Consider the following 18,671-nt stretch of genomic DNA (forward strand, 5'->3'; position numbering starts at 1 on the left):
TACTATTCTACTGAGACAGAAGCAGACGTTTAAACTATAGAAAGTTTAACTGGATTGAGTATTGTATCTGGCAAAACGGCATGTGGATGGCAGCATCTCTGTTGGAACTAGACTGATATGCTTGCCCCCATTATGGCCACATCTCTTATAAAGCAATTTTTCTTAACAGTGAGAATAGAAGATCACAGGACTTCTGTTTCTGAAAGCATTCTAACTCAGCATGGTTCCCTATTCAGGACTTGAGTCCTGAATCCTCCAAGAGCAGGGACGATGTCACAGGCACTGTTGTTTTCCCCAGCATATAGCCAGTGCCTAGTGCAGAGAAAGAGCTCAGTAAATCTTTGCTGAATGAATAAATGAGTCTCCTGCTGTCTCATGCTTCTGGGTTTTGACATCCATTTTTTGTCTCATATGCAAGTAAGATACTACAACTACAGGTGATGAAGTTTGTATTTATTATAAAACCCAGTAAAATAAACTTCATTTGCAAACTGTTATTCCCATCTGCGTCTTGACAGACAGAATCTCCCTTGATTCAAGACTGAAGACAGAACAAAATTAATTTTAGGAACAAAAATAGCTTCATCTTTGAAAAAAGGGAGAAATCTTTTAAAATTGTCATTTAGGCAGGGATTATAGAGAATCAAGATTTTTCTTCATTTTGGATGAATTCATCTACCATTTTGTAGTTTTAACTTTTAAGAATTTTGTTAAGAATTATAGTAGCTTTTTAAAAAAAATACCAGCACTTTTATAATGTAACATATTGTGACACCTATCATAATGTATGCATAAATTTGCAGAGAAAGAAAATTCAAGTTTATTCAGAGTCATGGAAAAGGGTTTATTTGTGTAAGGAAGGGATCTTTGATGATCTTCAGATTCAGAGAGCCCTGGGTCAAGTTAGTCCAGCAGCAAGTTGCATATTTGGAGTGTAATACTCTAACTCTGTACAGAGATGCTTCAGAGGACTGTTTTATTTTATGCCCTCAGCTGTTTGTAATAGTATAATAAATGGTCAAGCGGTTGTTGGGGTTTTTTTCCTATAAAACTATGAGCACAAAGGTACCTTGCATTATGTTTAATGTCATTCAATTCTTACAGTTTAGAGCTATTAAAAAGATTCCTCTAAACTAGAAGGGCTACAGAATTCTGTGTGCCTTTAGATTTGTGTTTCCTGGTATGATGGCTCTCTCCCTACCTTCCCTGGGCTTTTCTCACAAGCTGCCCTTTTTTAAAAAAAAAAAAAAGAAGTAAGAGTACAAATAATAAGCAATTGTGTGAATAAGGTGCACAAAAGGAGCTTTATTGTAATTTCTACTTTCTTCACCTTTCACTTTCAGGCCAGCCTGGATTCCTTTTTTTTTTTTTTTGGCTGTGTTGGGTCTTTGTTGCTGCACGCGGGTTTTCTCTAGTTGCGGCGAGCAAGGGCTACTCTTCATTGCGGTGTGCAGGCTTCTCATTACAGTGGCTTCTCCTGTTGTGGAGCGCGGGCTCTAGGCGCACGGGCTTCAGTATTTGTGGCATCCGGGCTCAGTAGTTGTGGCTTGTGGGCTCTAGAGCTCAGGCTCAGTAGTTGTGGCACACGGGCTTAGTTGCTCCGCAGCATGTAGGATCTTCCCAGACCAGGGCTCGAACCCGTGTCCCCTGTGTTGGCAGGCAGATTCCTAACCACTGCACCACCAGGGAAGTCCCCTGGATTCTTTTACTAGTATATTCAGGCAGGGAAAAACATCCAGGTGTGGCCATAGTGCACAGTTGTGTTTAAACTTCGTGTGCCTCTTCCTCACATGGTGCTGCCTGTCTTGCCCCACCTCATCCGGAAGGTAGATAGAACTCCATTTTCAAAGTAAAAGCGGAACATATGAGATGACAACAGAGGGAGTGGTGCTTAGTCCACATAAATTTTATTGTTGTCACATGAAGCTGCTTAAATCTTAATCTCTGCTTTATCATCTGATTTTTAAGCATAGGAAGAATATATAGGCAGGCAAAAGAATTCTTGCAAAAATAGTAGCAAAAAAAAGTAATTGCCTTATATAGAATCAGTCTTATGATTATTGTTCATTTGAGCAAATAGTGCAGCTAATTGCTATAGAGAAAGTCTGGAACTGAGGTTTTCCTCTGCAGCTAAAGAAGTTTGGGCTCTTTCAGGGTCTTAACCCTCTCGTTAAGGGGTTCTCAGTGTGGCTAAGGTGAAATTTTTATAGCACAGTATTTTCCCTCTGAAGGGAGATCTTACAAAAACATGAAACCACTGTACCAATTTGCCATTATTTTATTAAGTGGAATCCTCTCACTTTCCCATTCCCTGTTTCGGCAGTTGTTCCTGAATTAGACTTCCCCAAGGACTTAGAAGGTCAAAGATTGGGGAAATCCAAAGATGATGATTTTAGATTCTTCTGTGTGCCTTTTCCTTCCTTTTTAACAAATCTAAGCTGCTATCTGAGTATAAGATGCACCATTTTTTATATTTAAGAAAAATAGCTGCAAAGTAAACAATGTTACAGTGCTATTTTAGATTTGCTTAAACTTTTTAAAAAAATTGTATATTTCTTTAATACATACTAGAAAGGAAAATACAAGCAAAATAAATAGACAAGGTATTTCTAAAATTTTTTTCACATTCAGAGCCCTGCTGCCATCTGGTCAACAGGTGGGAAGATGCAGTTCTGTTTCTGAGATATAAATAATATGAAAAGAATGTGCATGTTCAAATCATGAGATTTCTTAGATTCCAGGAAAGTTGATTAATAACGACAGCCAAAATATATTAATAATAAAACCTCGCTAATACTTTACATTCGATATACCTTTTGATACTTGTAACGTCTCTGTGAAGTGGGTAGGAATTATCCCTCGTTCGAGATGAGAGAACTGAGTCTCTCGGAACTCTGGTCAATTTGTTCAAGACCACACAGCTAGAAAATAGTAGTACCAGAATTGATCTCAGGTTCTTTCTTGTTGTTCACCACTTGACCTCTCCTAGTAATAATGAAAAGTAGAAAACAACATTTTCTTTTAAACAAACTGTTTTATTTATTTATTTGGACACCCTGCGTGGCTTGTGGGATTTTAGTTCCCTGACCAGGGATTGAACCCAGGCCCTCGACATTGAGAGCGCCGAATCCTAACCACTGAACCAGCAGGGAATTCCCCAAACTGTCTTAATATAAGGGAATTAAAGTTCAAAAAAACACAACTAAGTGTTGACTTCGAAATAAGTGGATAAGTAGATGGACTACAGCTATGGGTCTTTTAAAGCAAGTCATCTGCATAAAAATAAGTATTATGGTAATAATCTCTTCATTAGTCAAGACTGAACTGATAACTGTAGATGTCTTTTCTTTCTTTTCAAGTAAGACTCTAAACTGCCGTTTATGTTTTTATAGCTGCTGACATCAAGTGCTGTTCACAAGTGGGGTACTGAAATTCATGAAGGCATCTACAACATGTTGATGCTATTAATAGAACTGGCTGCAGAGAGAATAAAACAAGATCCAATTCCCACTGGTCTGCTGGCTGTGCTTACAATGGTACAGTATGTCTAAAATGAAGTACTTTGTGTTTTGCTTTTGTTTAAAATACCTACTACCTTCTGACTTGTAATTAATAATGAGTGATCATGATCTTATCATTAAAGTTATTAACTTGACTTCTTGCTTTTTATTTTAAAAGCAGAACAACTGTTCTGTGTTTTCAGTTTTAAAGAAATACCTTTCTAATTTTAAGCTTTCTCAGCTTTTAGAATGATTAAATAGCTTTCCTTTATGTCTCCCTGATTATTCGAATCACAAATACTGTCACATAGGGTGTTGATGTAGTTTGGTTTCTGGGCTTTTTCCCCCGACTAGTAGCAGTAGCTGCATGAAGAAGGGGCGCTCGTGTTTTCCCTCCTAACTTCTGTCTTCACTGCCTTGTTGCCCATCTCTGCTTGTGGCAGCCCTAGAACATCTGGAGCATTGGCATCACCGTGCCTGGATCAGACCTCCCGTCCTGCTACCCCCTTCTCTTTCCCCACAGCAAACATTGAACAGAACAGGAGAGCACCACTTTGTTCCTCAGCACTGGCTAAGGAATATGTTTTGTTGGGATACTTGAAAGATTCCATTAATGAGGGAGTCCAAGGCTATATTTTTGTCTTCTTTTCTAATGCTAATATGTGTTGCTATAGAAGTAGATAATGATAATGCTTCTCTGTTCTCTTTGAATCTAGGCTTTCAATCCTGATAATGAATACCATTTTAAAAACAGAATGAAAGCATCTCAAAGGAATTGGGCAGAAGTGTTTGGAGAGGGAAATATGTTTGCTATTTCACCTGTATCTACTTTCCAAAAGGTAAACATAGTTTTGTTTCATCCTTTTATAGATAAATGTATTGAAAAAGATTTTCTCTGCTACAAAAATGACAATTTACATGGAAGGATAAAACAACCTATGAAAAATGACAAATACTCCATATGGTTCATAAAATTGCTTAACATTTTTTTCAGCTATTGGATATTTTTCCATAGCTGTTAATTAACGTCATGAAGAACTTTAGAGATTTGAAATAATGTTTGGTGAAATGAGAAATGACTGCATGACATGAAAAGTGCCCTATTTATTGAATTACCAGAACCCCAGTTTAATGAGTGTCCCAGTTTCTTAGAGATGTTTGAGAAGCTAGAGCATTTGAAATCATTTGAAACGACTAATTATTCCCAGAAAATAAAATCTAGTAGTTAATCTCATGTATAATTTTCTTTAAACTCTGTAAGCTTTAAAGCTTTTGTTTTTTTCTAAGCACAGACCAACATCCTCATTTTATATTTAAAGGCGTACGAAGTGCCAATAACATTATACCCACAAGGAGTACATAATTCAGACAATTTGTTCATCAGACACTTTGGTTTTTGAGAGACATTTGAAAGAAGTCAATGTAGTAGATAGAAAACTTGTCCATTGATTTATCTAGAAGGCAGGGGTTCAGTTCAGCAATCATTTATTGAACATTTGCTGTGTGTCTGGCATTATTCTAGGCTTTGGAGATATAAATAAATAGTTCCTGCCCTTAGTATAAAGAGTAATAAGACATGGCTTCTAACTTACAGCATAGTGGAGGAAATAGGAAAAAAAAATCACAGTATAACAAACAATAGGTGCAATTATAATAATAAGTACTATGTATGGAATAAGGGGAAGGAGTTGCCACCTTGGAAGGTCAGGCAGTACTCTAGAGAGGAAATGAGAGCTGAGTGGAAAGTACTGTGAGTATATCCTGTGGAATTTAGTTCCCACACCAGCTCTGTGAGTTACGTGCTATTTTTACCCCCATTTTGTAGATGAGAACTGAGGCACACAGAGGTTAAGTACTTGCCCAAGTTCACAAACCTGTTTATAGGGGGGACCTGTGCAACCTAGTGCCATAGTCTGCATTCTTTATATACAGTCTTGGCTCCCAAAATACTAAAATCTTATCTTCAGTTATGTTGTGAAGATTAAATGATAAATGTATATAAAAACACTGAACACAGTGGTTCACTTTAGTAAGTACTCAAAAATGTTCTTTTCTCCTCCCCCCAATTTACATATACAACAATGGAGACCCAGAAATGTTGTCTCTTAATTTCTTCTCATTACCACAAAAGGAATTATCTCTTCTGCAAATGCCCTAGATCCCCTCTTCTTTCCTCTTGCCTTCTCAAGCATTTTATGACTTAGCATTTCTATTCTTTCTTTGGTATGTTCAATTTTTTCCCTTTATCAGATTATTCCCATTGTGTATAACAGTCTAGTATTTTCCCATCTTTAAAAATTCTGCCCTGGATACCACTTCCATCTCTAGCTTCAGCATTATTCTCTATCCCCCTTCACAACCACCCAGATGAAAGATTCCACATCCTTCCCTCTCAGTTACTCTTTTAGTGGTTAGTCTAAAATTTTAACTTATTAATTAAACAAAACCTAAATTTCATCATAACTTTACCCTCTTCTGAGGAGTACTTGAAAACCTTAGACTGTTTCGTGTACTCATTCCTCACCTGACCCATTATCCTTTTGTCTTTATTGTGCATTGTCTTAGTCCTCTCCTGTATTGTTTTATCCCCTCAAATAGGTACAGTCATCATTACCTTACACAGTGTTTTGACTCAGCCCTATTTATGCTATCTCTTTGTGTACCATTCCTTCTGTATTTCAGACCTTCCATTGGGATGATTTTTCTTCTTCCTGGAGTGCATCCTGTACAGTGTCCTTTCATAAGGGGTCCATTGGGAGTTGAGTCTTTGTTTTTGATGGCTTAAACTTGACTTTATTTCCTATTCCTTGAAGAACATTTTCACTGGGTTTTAAATCCTAGATTGACATACATTTTTCTGTCAAAATATCAAAGCTATCATTTCAGTGTCTTCTGGCTTTTTTTTAAAATTTATTTTCGGCTGCTTTGATTCTTTGTTGCTGTGCGCGGCTTTCTCTAGTTGCAGCAAGCGGGGGCTACTCTTCGTTGCGGTGCGCCGGGCTTCTCATTGCAGTGGCTTCTCTTGTTGCGGAGCACAGGCTGTAGGTGCGCGGGCTTCAGTAGTTGTGGCTCGCGGGCTCTAGAACACAGGCTCAGTAGTTGTGGCCCACGGGCTTAGTTGCTCTGCAGCATGTGGGATCTTCCCGGACCAGGGCTCAAACCCATGTCCCCTGCCTTGGCAGGAGGATTCTTAACCACTGCGCCACCAGGTAAGCCCTGTCTTCTGGCTTTGAGTATTGTTATTGAAAGTTGATTGTTGGTCTGACTGTTGTTCCTTTGTAAGAAGTCTTTCTTTTCTTCATGGCTATTTTATTTCTTTTTGATAGTTGGCAATTTGACTCTCACTGCAATTAACTGAGGTATTCTTTTTGTTTATTTTGCTTCAGATCATTGAATTTTTGAATCTAAGGATTTATATCTTGTCACAATTCTGGAAAATTCTCAACCATTACCTTTGTAAATATTGTCTCTTCCCCATTAGTCTCACTTCCTCTAGAACTTTGATTGGCTACATGTTGGACCTTCTCATTCTGTTCTTTTTTTTTTTTTAATATTTATTTATTTGGCTGCACCGGGTCTTAATTGCTGCTCATGGGCTCTTTGTTGCAGTATGTGGGATCTTTAGTTGCAGCATGCGAATTCTTAGTTGCGGCATATGGGATCTAGTTCCCTGGCCAGGGATCGAACCTGGGCCCCCTCGATTGGGAGTGTGGAGCCTTAGCCACTGGACCACCAGGGAAGTCCCTCTCATTCTGTTCTTATGTCCCTTATTCTCCTTCATGTTCTCCATCTTTCTGTCTTCTTGTACTGCATTTCTGATAACATTTTTTCAGACCTATGGCCCAGTTCACCAATTTTTTTTCTATTTGTATCCTATAGGCTATTTAACCTATTCATTGTCTTTAATTTCATTTATTATATTTCTCATTTCTATAAATTCTCATTGGTTCATTTTTGACTCTGCTTATTTTTTGTTATCTCATGTTCTTGACTCATATTTTCAGTCTCCTCCTTGTTTGATGCTTAACTTATATGTTTAATGCTTAACTTACAAGCATATGTCTGACATCTAAAAGCTGGTCTGATTCTGCCAGCTTTTACTCAGCTGTTTTGTATATGTATGTATGTGTATAGAAAAACATTTTTATACGTATTTTTTTGTTTTCCTGTGAACTTACGTTTCTTGGAATTTAATCTAAGAAGGTTTTTGAGGCCTGAGTTGAAAGTTCTTTCCTCCAAAAAAGATTTACTTCTTCCAGATGCCTGGGGATACTACGATTTGGGAATAAATTCTCAGCTTAAGGTTTTTCAGACCATAAAGGCAGTGTGAATTGGAGCAGCAAAGCCATGTGAGGGCAATTTTGTGGTTATAAATTCCTGGAGAATTTTTTTCTTCTCACAATCCAGTACCACAGTCAAGGTAGGCAGGCTTCCTTGTTGTTTCCCTTCCACAGGTAAGTTTATTTCAGTTCATCTTACACTCAGGATGTAGCCCTTTGGGTTCTTGATTTATGTGACAGACTCTTCTTAGTCTCTGAGCCCTGTCTTGGCTACGTGTCCTGCTTCTCAGCCACTGTAAGGCTGTGAAAATGGAAGCTAGAGGTCTCCAGAGTTCCACAGATGCCTACAGCGTGAAAGCTGGCCTCACAGTTTGCTTACCTCACAGGATTTCTGCTTTCTCTTTTTTTAAAACTTCTGAGCACTTTGTGTCAACTCAGCTATATATTTTTAAAGTGGTTTTTTTTAATGTTTTTATCCAGTGGTGTTAAGTTATTTTCGGCTGGAGAGATGTTTGGGGTCACTAGACTGAACTCTACATTAACTCTTCAAGGCATTCCATTCTGCCTTCTTTCTCCACCACTCCACTGAAACAGCTCTCGTTAAGATACCATCACCTTCGTGTTTCTAGATCCAGAGGAAATGTCTCTCGACCCCGTCAACAGGAATGGTCACAGTCAGTTTCTCCCTCCTTGAAACTTCCTTCCTACAATCTCTTGCTTTCTGCCTGCCCCTCAGCCACCTTTCCTTTCTCGACTCCTTCACCTCTACCTAGCTTTGATCCACAGTACTCTCTCTAAGAAATATCTTCCATTCTCATGGGTTTAAATGCTGTCTTTGTGCTGATGGCCCTCTGCTTTATTATATCTCTGTGGCCCAAACCTCTTCTCTGAGCACAACAGACTTGAAGAGCCAACTGTCTCCTCTTGGTTGCCACACGGACATCTCAAACTGTGCCTAAAATGGAACTTCATTATGTCTCCCCAGCGTTCATTCTTCTCCCTTTCAGTAAATGGCATCACCATCTACCTACATGCTCAGGCCAAAACAGGAATCAGCCACGATTCATCCCTTTTTCTTATTCCCCATATCCGAACTGTAAACAGGTCCTTTGATTTAATCTCACATAGATTTTAAGTTGACTTCTCTCTGTTTCCTCTGCCACCATCCTACTCCAAACACCATCATGTCCTGCCTAGTTACTGCACTAGTCTTCTCCCTGGTATCTCTACTTTTCACTCTTTCATTGATCCATTCCATTCCATTCTCCACATAACTGCAAAACATCCCCTTAAAACATAAAAGGCATCATTTTCTTGCTTTAAACACCTCTTTCTTTCTAATCACAATCTACAGATTTCTGCATCATCTGGCTTTTCCTGTCTCTACAGCTTCATCTGTACCTTCTCTCCTGCACCCCGTCTCCCAGCTGGGAGAGTTGCCTCTCAGTTTTTCAAACAAGGTAGGCTTTTCTGCCTTCCCCAAACAGGACCTTTTCCATTTCAGCCTCTGCCTGGACTATTCTTTGAATGGCTAAATCTGTCTCATCCTTTAAGTTCCAGATTAAAGACCACCTCTTCAGAGAGGTTTTCTGTGACCGCCACTCTGAACAGAGTAGGCTCCTTTTTCATTTGAAGACCTTTTGTTTTTCCTTTTGTGGAATTTAGCACAATCTGAATTCTGTGTTGGTTTACTTGTCTTTATTGATCCTGCTAGAATATGAGCTCTGTGAAAGCAGGTACCACATCTCTTCTTAGTCACTGTTCTGTATCCAGCCACTAGAACATTATTCAGCCCCTAGAACTGTGTATGCTTAAGAAAGGAAAGGAGGGAAGAAAAGGAGGAGAAAAGAAGAGCTTACTCTAGGACAGTAATTAATGGTACAGCTGGGACTAAAACTTTTAATTTCTTGATTCCTGATTTGCTACTCTTTAAGTTAATTTAGTTCCTAAAATATAACTCTCTTAGAAAATTTAACTCAAGTTATCTTGTACCTCAGAGAGCTTAAACTGATCTCAGCTACCCAAAACACATAAATGCTTCGTATTGTAGCAATTCCATCAAAATACAGACTTACTCATGCAACTGTTTACAGTAATGTCAAAGAATCACGTTAAGAAACATTTGAGAAAACTTTGAAATATTTTTTAAATTTTAATTTTTTTCCAACATTTGATTTAGGATAAAAGAAATGAGAGTTAGTAGGGAAGTTTTTGTATTGCCATCTCAATTTCTATTTTCTTTTCTCATAGGAGCCTCATGGATGGGTTGTGGATTTGGTAAATAAGGTATAAAGCTTTTATTAATATGATCATGTTTTCCATTTTCTAATGAGATTTCCTAAAGTTTGGTGTTTTAGGTAGATGACAGCTACAGAAAATAATCAGATAGGTTTTACAGTTTCTCCCTCTTTTTTATATGTGCTGTTTATACAGATAAACCTCAGCTTTAGGGCTTAGCACATCTCTAGTATATCACAGGAGCATTGGAATTATTTTTGTGATGACCCTTAAGACCAGGATTATAGAGCACACTGATAAAGCAGAATGTGAGCCTTAGTTGCTTGCTTAAACTATTAAGGTATAGCATTTTAAAATTAACGTATACCTTTTTTCTTCTCAGTTTGGAGAATTAGGTGGATTTGCAGCAATCCAGGCCAAGCTCCATTCAGAAGATATAGAACTTGGGGTAAGTTAAACCACTATATATACAGTGTGGAAGTTCACTTTATCTGGGTTGCTGTGTAACCCAAGGGACATGGTCTAGACAAATTAAATTAAATGTTAAAGTTTAAGTCAATCTCTACAGGAGCAGCTTCCATGTTTCTGATAACCACAGAAATGTTTACTGTTAATCAAAATAAGCAAATTTCAGTGTATGGTATTTGGTTTTTTTTTTTCACCACACTAATTTCTCTTTGTGATATTTTTCTTTTAACTACTAACTTGTGGTGGTTACATGAAATTATCTTGCTATTTAGGGACAGTTGCTATGTGTGGCAAGTATATGTGTACATAACAATTTTATGCCTCAGATAAGTCAGAAATTATTTCATAGTACCAGAAACAAATAAAATATTTTATTTTAAGATTGTTTAGTCAGCTTTTTGGTGTTACAGAGATTCATAGATAACAAGGGCTATAACAGGAGCTTAGAATCATCCCTCAGGTGCAATACCATTATCTTTTCATGTCAACTTCATTTTCTCAAATTTAACCTTGTGATAAGGGGAATAACATAATCTTTAATTTTTCATGGACTGCCGACCTGTTTGTAACCGAGAGCACGTTATTCTGTTCTCTAGTTAATTAATCATTCAGTTATAAGCTACTTATGTACTTGCCATGTAGAAGACACTGTGCTAGCTACTGTAAATTGATCAGAGCAGAAAATGATGTGGTAAAATAATATACCGAAGTGGTATAAGTTGTGCTCACAGTAGCAGTTATTTCTGTGGGACCATGACCAATCACCTAGCTCCCTTGGTCCATCTTTGCATGAGAGCAGTAACAACGGTCAATGAGAGAGACTGGTGCTGTGGTTGGTAATAGTCTGTTTCTTGCTACCCAGTGTTTATCCTTAAAGATCATATGTCTGCCAGCTCATAAATACTTCTACTGACACTGATCAGAGGCCTCTTCTCCCTCCCTGACTGTTAACTAGGTTGTTAGGCTGTCATTTTGATCCCCATTAAGTGGATCAAGTATGTTAGAGACGACTCTTGACCTGGAAGATAATAGTTAGTGACTTAAAAAGCAAGACAAAACAACACCTGTTCAGATATGGGGTTTTATCCAGCTTGCTTGTTTCTCAAGAACTGGCTATATAGGTCATTGGGCAGTATTAGAAATGAACTTCATTTTTTAAAAAGTTTAAATAAAACACTCACTAATTTCCTTCAGAGTTAATTTATTTAAACAAACAAACAGAGAAGCCCAAAGTTTCTCCCCTACTTGGATGAAAATTGGCCAAGGATGGATGCATAGGAATCTGGGCTTGCCCTCATTATTACCAAATGTCTTGAAGCTAAAGATACCTCGAAGATTTTTCCCTTAGGTCAGACCATTTTTCAGACAACTGTGTTGTTTGTTGCAGTTGATGTAAAATTAGATTGTTTAGGTTGTATTGAGAAGATGGTAGAAATTCAGGCATAGGAGAAGGAGATTGCAAAGATTGAGGCTCTAATTTTGCAAACAGGTACAATTAAAATTTCACAGTAAGGGCTTCCCTGGTGGTGCAGTGGTTAAGAATCCACCTGCCAATTCAGGGGACACGGGTTCGAGCCCTGGTCTAGGAAGATCCCACATGCCGCAGAGCAACACTAAGCCCGTGCACCACAGCTACTGAGTCCGCAAGCCACAACCACTGAAGCCCGTGCACCTAGAGTCCGTGCTCTGCAACAAGAGAAGCCACTGCAATGAGAAGCCCACATGCCGCAACGAAGAGTAGCCCCGCTCACAGCAGCTAGAGAAAGCCTGCATGCAGCAACAAAGACCCAAGGCAGCCAAAAATAAATCAATAATTTTTTTTTAAATCACAATAAATGTCTGATTTCTGACCAGTTAAGAAGGTGACTATGTCCCAGAATAAATTTAGGCTGTGTTATAAGACTGAATACAAGTGAATGTCATCATTTTACATTTATATTTACATATTTTTGGATTTGAAAAATACTGGGGAAAAAAAATCATTCACAATCTGTCAGTTTAAAATACCTGTACAAAGTAAGACGTGAAGGTTTCCTGTCCTCCACCCCACCCCAACACATACATCTACCTCCTAGGTCATGGTTACCCATATAATGCATAGCCTTTCTGACTTTTTCCTAAGTTTATGTAAAATATATCTGCATGTTCTCTCTTTCTCTTTGAGACCAAATTGTAATCAAACTATACCTAGTAGCATACTTTCATATAACATTATATCATGGACATCTTTCCAGGTTAGTGCTATCAGTGTTTTTGATAGCTCCAGTGTGTTCCTGCAACTGTTGTACCGTGATGCAGTCATTTATTAATGAGCATTGGATTATTTCTAAGTTTTTGCTATTACAGAGAGTGTTCCATGTAAATTTGTCCTTGTGTACATTTGCTGCCATATCTGAAGGATAGATTCCTAGAAAGTGGGATTTCAAAGATTATATACATTTTAAAATTATAATTGATAGTGCTAAATCTCCTTTCAAAAAGTGGTGACCAGTGTATACTCCCATAAAGTCATTTCCTAGTACTGTCATTAGTGCTGAATATTGTCAGTCTTTAATTTTCCAATATGATGGACCAAAAAAATGGTATTTTATTATCTAATTTGCAATACTCTGATTTCCTGTGAATTTGAGCATTTTGTTATATGACTATTGGCATTTCTTCTGTAAATTTGATCTATTTACATAGGTCTTTGGGGTTCCTTGTCTTATTTATTTTTTTCTTTTTATATTAAGTATATCAATGTCATGTCTATTTTGTGTATTTGTAAATTTCTTTCCCAGCCTTTTCCTTCTCTTTTCATTTCTGTTGATGGTATCTTTTTGCCATAGAGAGGCTTCAAAATTTTATACAGTCAGTTTTTTCCTTAATGGCTTAAAATTTTTCTGATTTGCTTGGGGAGTGTTTCCTTCCCCATCTCAAGGTTATAAAAATACTCATATAATTTTATACTTCTACAGTTTCATTTTTTAAACTTAGTTCTTGAATTCGTTTAGAATGTATTTATATATGGTGTAAGATAGAAATCCAATTTTATTTTCTTCCAAATGGGTAACTAATTGTTGTTAAGATCCTTTAAAAAATATTCCATTTTTTTCTTCACTACTTTGATTTGTTGGCTTTATCAAATGTCAGAGTCCCGTGTATACATGAATTGTTCTTGGACTTCTGTTCCTGTCATTCATTCGTTCGGTCACTCTGCCATTTTTATACCATTTCTCCAATGTTTTCATTATTGGTAGTGCCAGTTTTGCTCAGCGTCTTTCTTTTCTCAAATTTTATTGATCATTCTCATATTTTTACTCTTCTGAATATAGCCAGCATGTCAGGTTCTCCTGCTCTAGAAAGTTCCACCAAGACCATATGTGGAATTGTGTTCAGTTTGTAGGTGTGTTCAGTTTGTTCATTTTTACAGTACTGGTCTTTTCCATTCAAGAACATGGTATCTCATTTATTTGGACTATTTATGTATTTTTGTAAAGTTTTATAATTTTCTTCCTGGCCGTTTTAAGTATTTTTTTGTTAAAGGCACATTTCACTCCTTCCCCAACTGTTCTCTCCTTGTTCAAATAAAAATTTTTATTATTCTGCAATGTGAACGTTAGAATCATCTCATCCAAGCCTTGAAAGAAGTTTTATTGGCATATTATGATTTAAATCACATTTCTACAGTAATTTAAATAAATCGACATCTTTATATCAGTTCTTCTATTCAAGAGTATAAAATGTTCTCTGACATATTAAAAGGGATTTGTTTAATGTTAAAAGGAAGAAACTCGCTCACATTTATTTCTCACCTTCACTGTCTTTTTTCAGGCAGTATCAGCACTGGTGCAGCCCTTAGGGGTGTGTGCAGAGTACCTCAACTCCTCAGTGGTACAGGTAAGATAGGCCATTTTACACTTACTTCAGAGGTCATCTAAGACATACAAACAGTAAAATTATCTTTTTATCAGGTTGTTCAGAATTGTGCCTAATTTAGAGTAACTTTTTTTTTTTCAGATTAGCTATCTTTATAGTGAAAATATCAGAAGATAAATAAAAGTGATTACTAATTTAAGGTATAGGAGACCTAACATTTAAGGTTATTTACCTTTTTAATTTATCATTTTATCAAATATAATTACATATTATAGCATATATTTTTCTTTGCTTCCTTCACTATAAAATAGGTGGCATATATCCCTATTCCCTTTACAGGATTATTTAAGGGTTCAGTGCCATTATGTGTTAAACAGTGTTGAGTGGTGCTGGGCTTACCTGCTAGTAGCCAAGTCACTCACTATCTGAGTAACAGTTTAACAGCACATCTTGTCTGATTTCTTGCCTCTGCAGATTGTACGTCAGCAGGTCACAGGATAGTCAAGGCTGTGGAATGTTCAGCTTCCTAATGCTTAGGGCTTATTACATTTTCTTATTCTTTTCCATTTCAGTTAACAAGTTTTACTGAATAAAATGTCATGTTGAAATACCTCCATTTATTATTTTCTTTATAGAAATAAGTCTGTGAAACTTAAAACTTTCACAGAGATTTTTTTTTTAAATCACCGCAAATGGTTTTGAAAGCTTAGTGTCCTTTGGAAGCAAATAGTATGCACTTGTTCCTTCTTTCTAATATCTAATTTACTTAGGGCCATTTTAACAAGGGATATAGGATGTTTTTAGTAGGTTCTGGAAATTCCTGCTATTTCTAAGTTTTAAGTGCCTTCTTTAGAGTTCAAAGCAATACTGCAAGATTTTAAATGAAACAGGATGGCTACTTATGTATTTCTTCATTCTGGATACTAAGGTCTTTAGAGACATCTAGTGTTCTCTCACTTATTAAGCATATGAATACAATCATTCGTTTTGTAGCTGAAACAAAGACATAAAGAGACAAAATGATTTGACTTAATAATTGGCTTTTTAGTAATCAGAGCCAGGATTGAATTTTTAAATGCATGCTTTTAAACCCATGCATTGCTCCATGGAAAGAGCTTCAGTGTAAATATTCCAACTGCTAATTAATACTAAGTTCTTTAGAAATTCCAGGTTTTATATGTAAACACAGTGTACTTTTGTGGCTCCGTTGGGTCTTCGTTGCTGCACGCGGGCTTTCTCTGGTTGTTGCCAGCGGGGGCTACTCTTCGTTGTGGTGCGCAGGCTTCTCATCGCGGTAGCTTCTCTTGTTGCGGAGCACAGGCTCTAGGTGCGCGGGCTTCAGTAGTTGTGGCCCGCGGGCTCAGTAGTTGTGGCTCGCGGGCTCTAGAGCGCAGGCTCAGTAGTTGTGGTGCACGGGCTTAGTTGCTCCGCGGCATGTGGGATCTTTCCGGACCAGGGCTTGAACCCGTGTCCCCTGCATTGGCAGGCAAATTCTTAACCACTGTGCCACCAGGGAAGTCCAAGCACAGTGTACTTTAAAAAGAGTAAAAAGTACATGAATTTCCAACCAAAGCTTATTTAACTTTATCTTTATTTTAATTATATCAAACCATCCAACCTTAAATTCATTCAGCAATAAATTCATACCATATTTATGTAAATTAACAATTGTCTCTACCACTTGCTCCTTGTGTGACTTCGGAAGACTGAAGTAACTCCTGTGACTTGGCTTCTTTATCTGTAAAATAGTGATAATAACCATGCCTATCTCACAGAGTTGCAGTGAGAATTAAGCAGGGCTGGCACATGCTGACAAGAGCCGTGTGACTTGCCTCTTACCCTGACAGCCCTCAGTTCTCACTTGGCATAACTGTAAATAAAGAAATTCTACTAGGATAATCAGTTGCCTGATGTCATTTTAATTCATTGCTAATGTCTTCTTGCTTTGACAGCCAAATATTGTCTATCTTCTCTTGTCACCAGATAAGTTTTAAAAATTATTTTACTTAAAAGGAAGTGATCATTTAGATCTAGCTAATAGTTTGCTGCTTTCACATACTATTTAGAGTTAGTTACCTGGTTATGCTACCATTCTGGAGCAGTGTGTTGTATGAGTCTTGTCTATAGGCCTCATTTATATCAGTTAGCAAAATAAATGCATAAAACAGCGTATTTTTCATGGTCTGTGCTTACATTCATTTTTTAAATCAAATGCAAAATACTTTATTACAAAAATAGTACATACTCATGCCTTAATGTTTTAAGTTAGTTGGTGTGTCTTTGGTTGTCTTTGGTTGCTCTTCAAAGGACCCTTTATAAGATAGTAAAGAGGGATTGCACCCATATGATAGTAAAGAAGCTGAGGCACAGAATCAGTTAAGGGTTTACTTGGGATGGTATTACCTAGTTAGTGGCTGCTCTAATACTAGAATTCCGATCTTTGCATAGCACCCTCTCCTTTGTGAAATATGAATAAAAAAGTGTCTCCTCTCTAGTTTGGGGACAGATTCAGGGGTCCTTATTAACTTTAGTACTGTTTTCTTGCAGCCCATGCTGGACCCAGTCATCCTTACTACAATCCAGGACGTGCGGAGCGTGGAAGAAAAGGACCTTAAAGATAAGGTAATGTTCTCTCCAGTCAAGTAGCCCCAATACCTATTGGTCCATGGAAGCAGAGCCAGGGCTTAGGGCAAGGTTCACACACCATTGCTGTTTGGATTCTGGTCACATACAACTCACATCAAATTAATTTTACATCTCCTAACCAAAAAATGTTTTGTCTGAAATACCAAGTGGTTGGTGTTACCTCAGTCAATAGAATGAATGTAGGGTTGTCAGCAAGTGATACCATTAAGAATTTTACTAACATGTTGATTTTTTTTTAACATGTTGATTTTGATAGTAGTGTAATTGGTATAGCATTGAAGAAGCTTTAAAATGATTCAGTATTAAAAGCTATCCAAAGGTGTTTAAAGCAATTTTAACATTTAAATTTAACGTGATTTATTTTGTCTACCTTGAATTTATCACAGAACCCTTCCCTTTTCTTTGCTCACACATGTGCTAACTTTTGTTTAGAAGTAAAATGTAGTTTATTGATCATGTGGAATATCATATACCATTAGACCATGGTTATTGAAAATGTCCTGTATTCCTGTGTATGTGTAAGAATTGGCATCAGAATGTCTTCATGGTTCCTTTTTGTTTTTTCTGTTTATGTATCTGTACGTTTGTGTGTATTTTGTTTTTAAATAAAAGAGATTGGTTAGCATCCCGGAGCTCTTGTCTGCCATTAAGTTACTTTGCATGCGCTTCCAACCGGATCTGGTGACAGTTGTGGACGACCTTCGACTAGACATCCTACTACGCATGCTGAAATCACCTCATTTTAGCGCTAAAATGAATTCCCTCAAAGAAGTAAGTTTTGCGTCCGTTTCTGGAAGACTTAAAGGACAGACACTTTAAGTTTTTCCAGAACTTGTGGTTATTAATATAAAAATGTTGGGAAATAAAGAATAATAATTTCTTGTAATCCTACAAAAAGAGATAACAGTGATTATATATAAAATGGTATACATGTTTATAATTGTTAATAAAGCAATATTTTTATACGTATTACATTCCAAATTCGTTCTGTGAAATATTTAGTGTTCTAGTGAAATTTGCTAGAACATAATTCCTTGGAATATACAGTTTGAGATTTACTTTTTACCCTAAGGGTATAATTCCTTTTACTATATTTCAGATATGTGTTTACTTAAATCAAATCTTCTAACTGGGGTTGAGGCAAAATTTTGTTTTGTTTACAACTGTGATGGTCTAAGCAAAATGATGGAAGTAATTTTCTGCAGCTTCCTAAACTTTACATGAGCATAGTTGGTTTTGGTGAGTTTCCGGTGGAGCCAATACAGTTCAGTCATAATTCCAGTTATTTTCCTTCAGTTTTGTGTTAATTAGGATTCTTGGCTGCAAGTGAAATAAACTCATCTTGAATTATCTTAGACTAAAAGAGGAATTTAATGGAAGAAGGCTAGGCTGTCTCACATGAATGAGAGATTGACTAGCCAAACCGTGTAAGGGCAGGGACACATGTGGGCAACAGGATCAACTAGAATCTGAGAACTGAATCACTGCCAGGACTCTATCCAGGTCTTATCTCTGCTTTTATGAGCATGATGGCCTTTTTCTCTTTCCACCTACAGAGTGGCATCTTTCATATGGTAGACATGGCCATGGATAGCTCTTGTGACTGGGGAAGGACTGATACTTTCTCTCTGGTCCCAAGTATAGAATTTGGAGGAGTGCTCTGATTGAAGTTTGGGTCAGA

The 18,671-nt window shown here is 37.2% G+C and overlaps 1 protein-coding gene across 6 annotated transcripts in view; it reads left to right on the forward strand.

The window, feature by feature from the left end:
• USP24 (ubiquitin specific peptidase 24) overlaps positions 1–18,671 on the forward strand; it is a 150,368-nt gene that overhangs the window by 43,543 nt on the left and 88,154 nt on the right. For all 6 annotated transcript variants that reach the window (XM_082833548.1, XM_082833549.1, XM_082833553.1 and 3 more), the window contains exons 4-10: positions 3,393–3,536; positions 4,217–4,339; positions 10,031–10,066; positions 10,401–10,466; positions 14,300–14,365; positions 16,892–16,966; positions 17,603–17,761. In XM_082833548.1, coding sequence (XP_082689674.1) covers positions 3,393–3,536; positions 4,217–4,339; positions 10,031–10,066; positions 10,401–10,466; positions 14,300–14,365; positions 16,892–16,966; positions 17,603–17,761 — 669 coding nt within the window. The remainder of the gene's footprint in view (positions 1–3,392; positions 3,537–4,216; positions 4,340–10,030; positions 10,067–10,400; positions 10,467–14,299; positions 14,366–16,891; positions 16,967–17,602; positions 17,762–18,671) is intronic.

The sequence above is a fragment of the Leucopleurus acutus genome (genome assembly GCF_964270905.1).
Source record: "Leucopleurus acutus genome assembly, chromosome: 2".
NCBI classification, from domain to species: domain Eukaryota; kingdom Metazoa; phylum Chordata; class Mammalia; order Artiodactyla; family Delphinidae; genus Leucopleurus; species Leucopleurus acutus.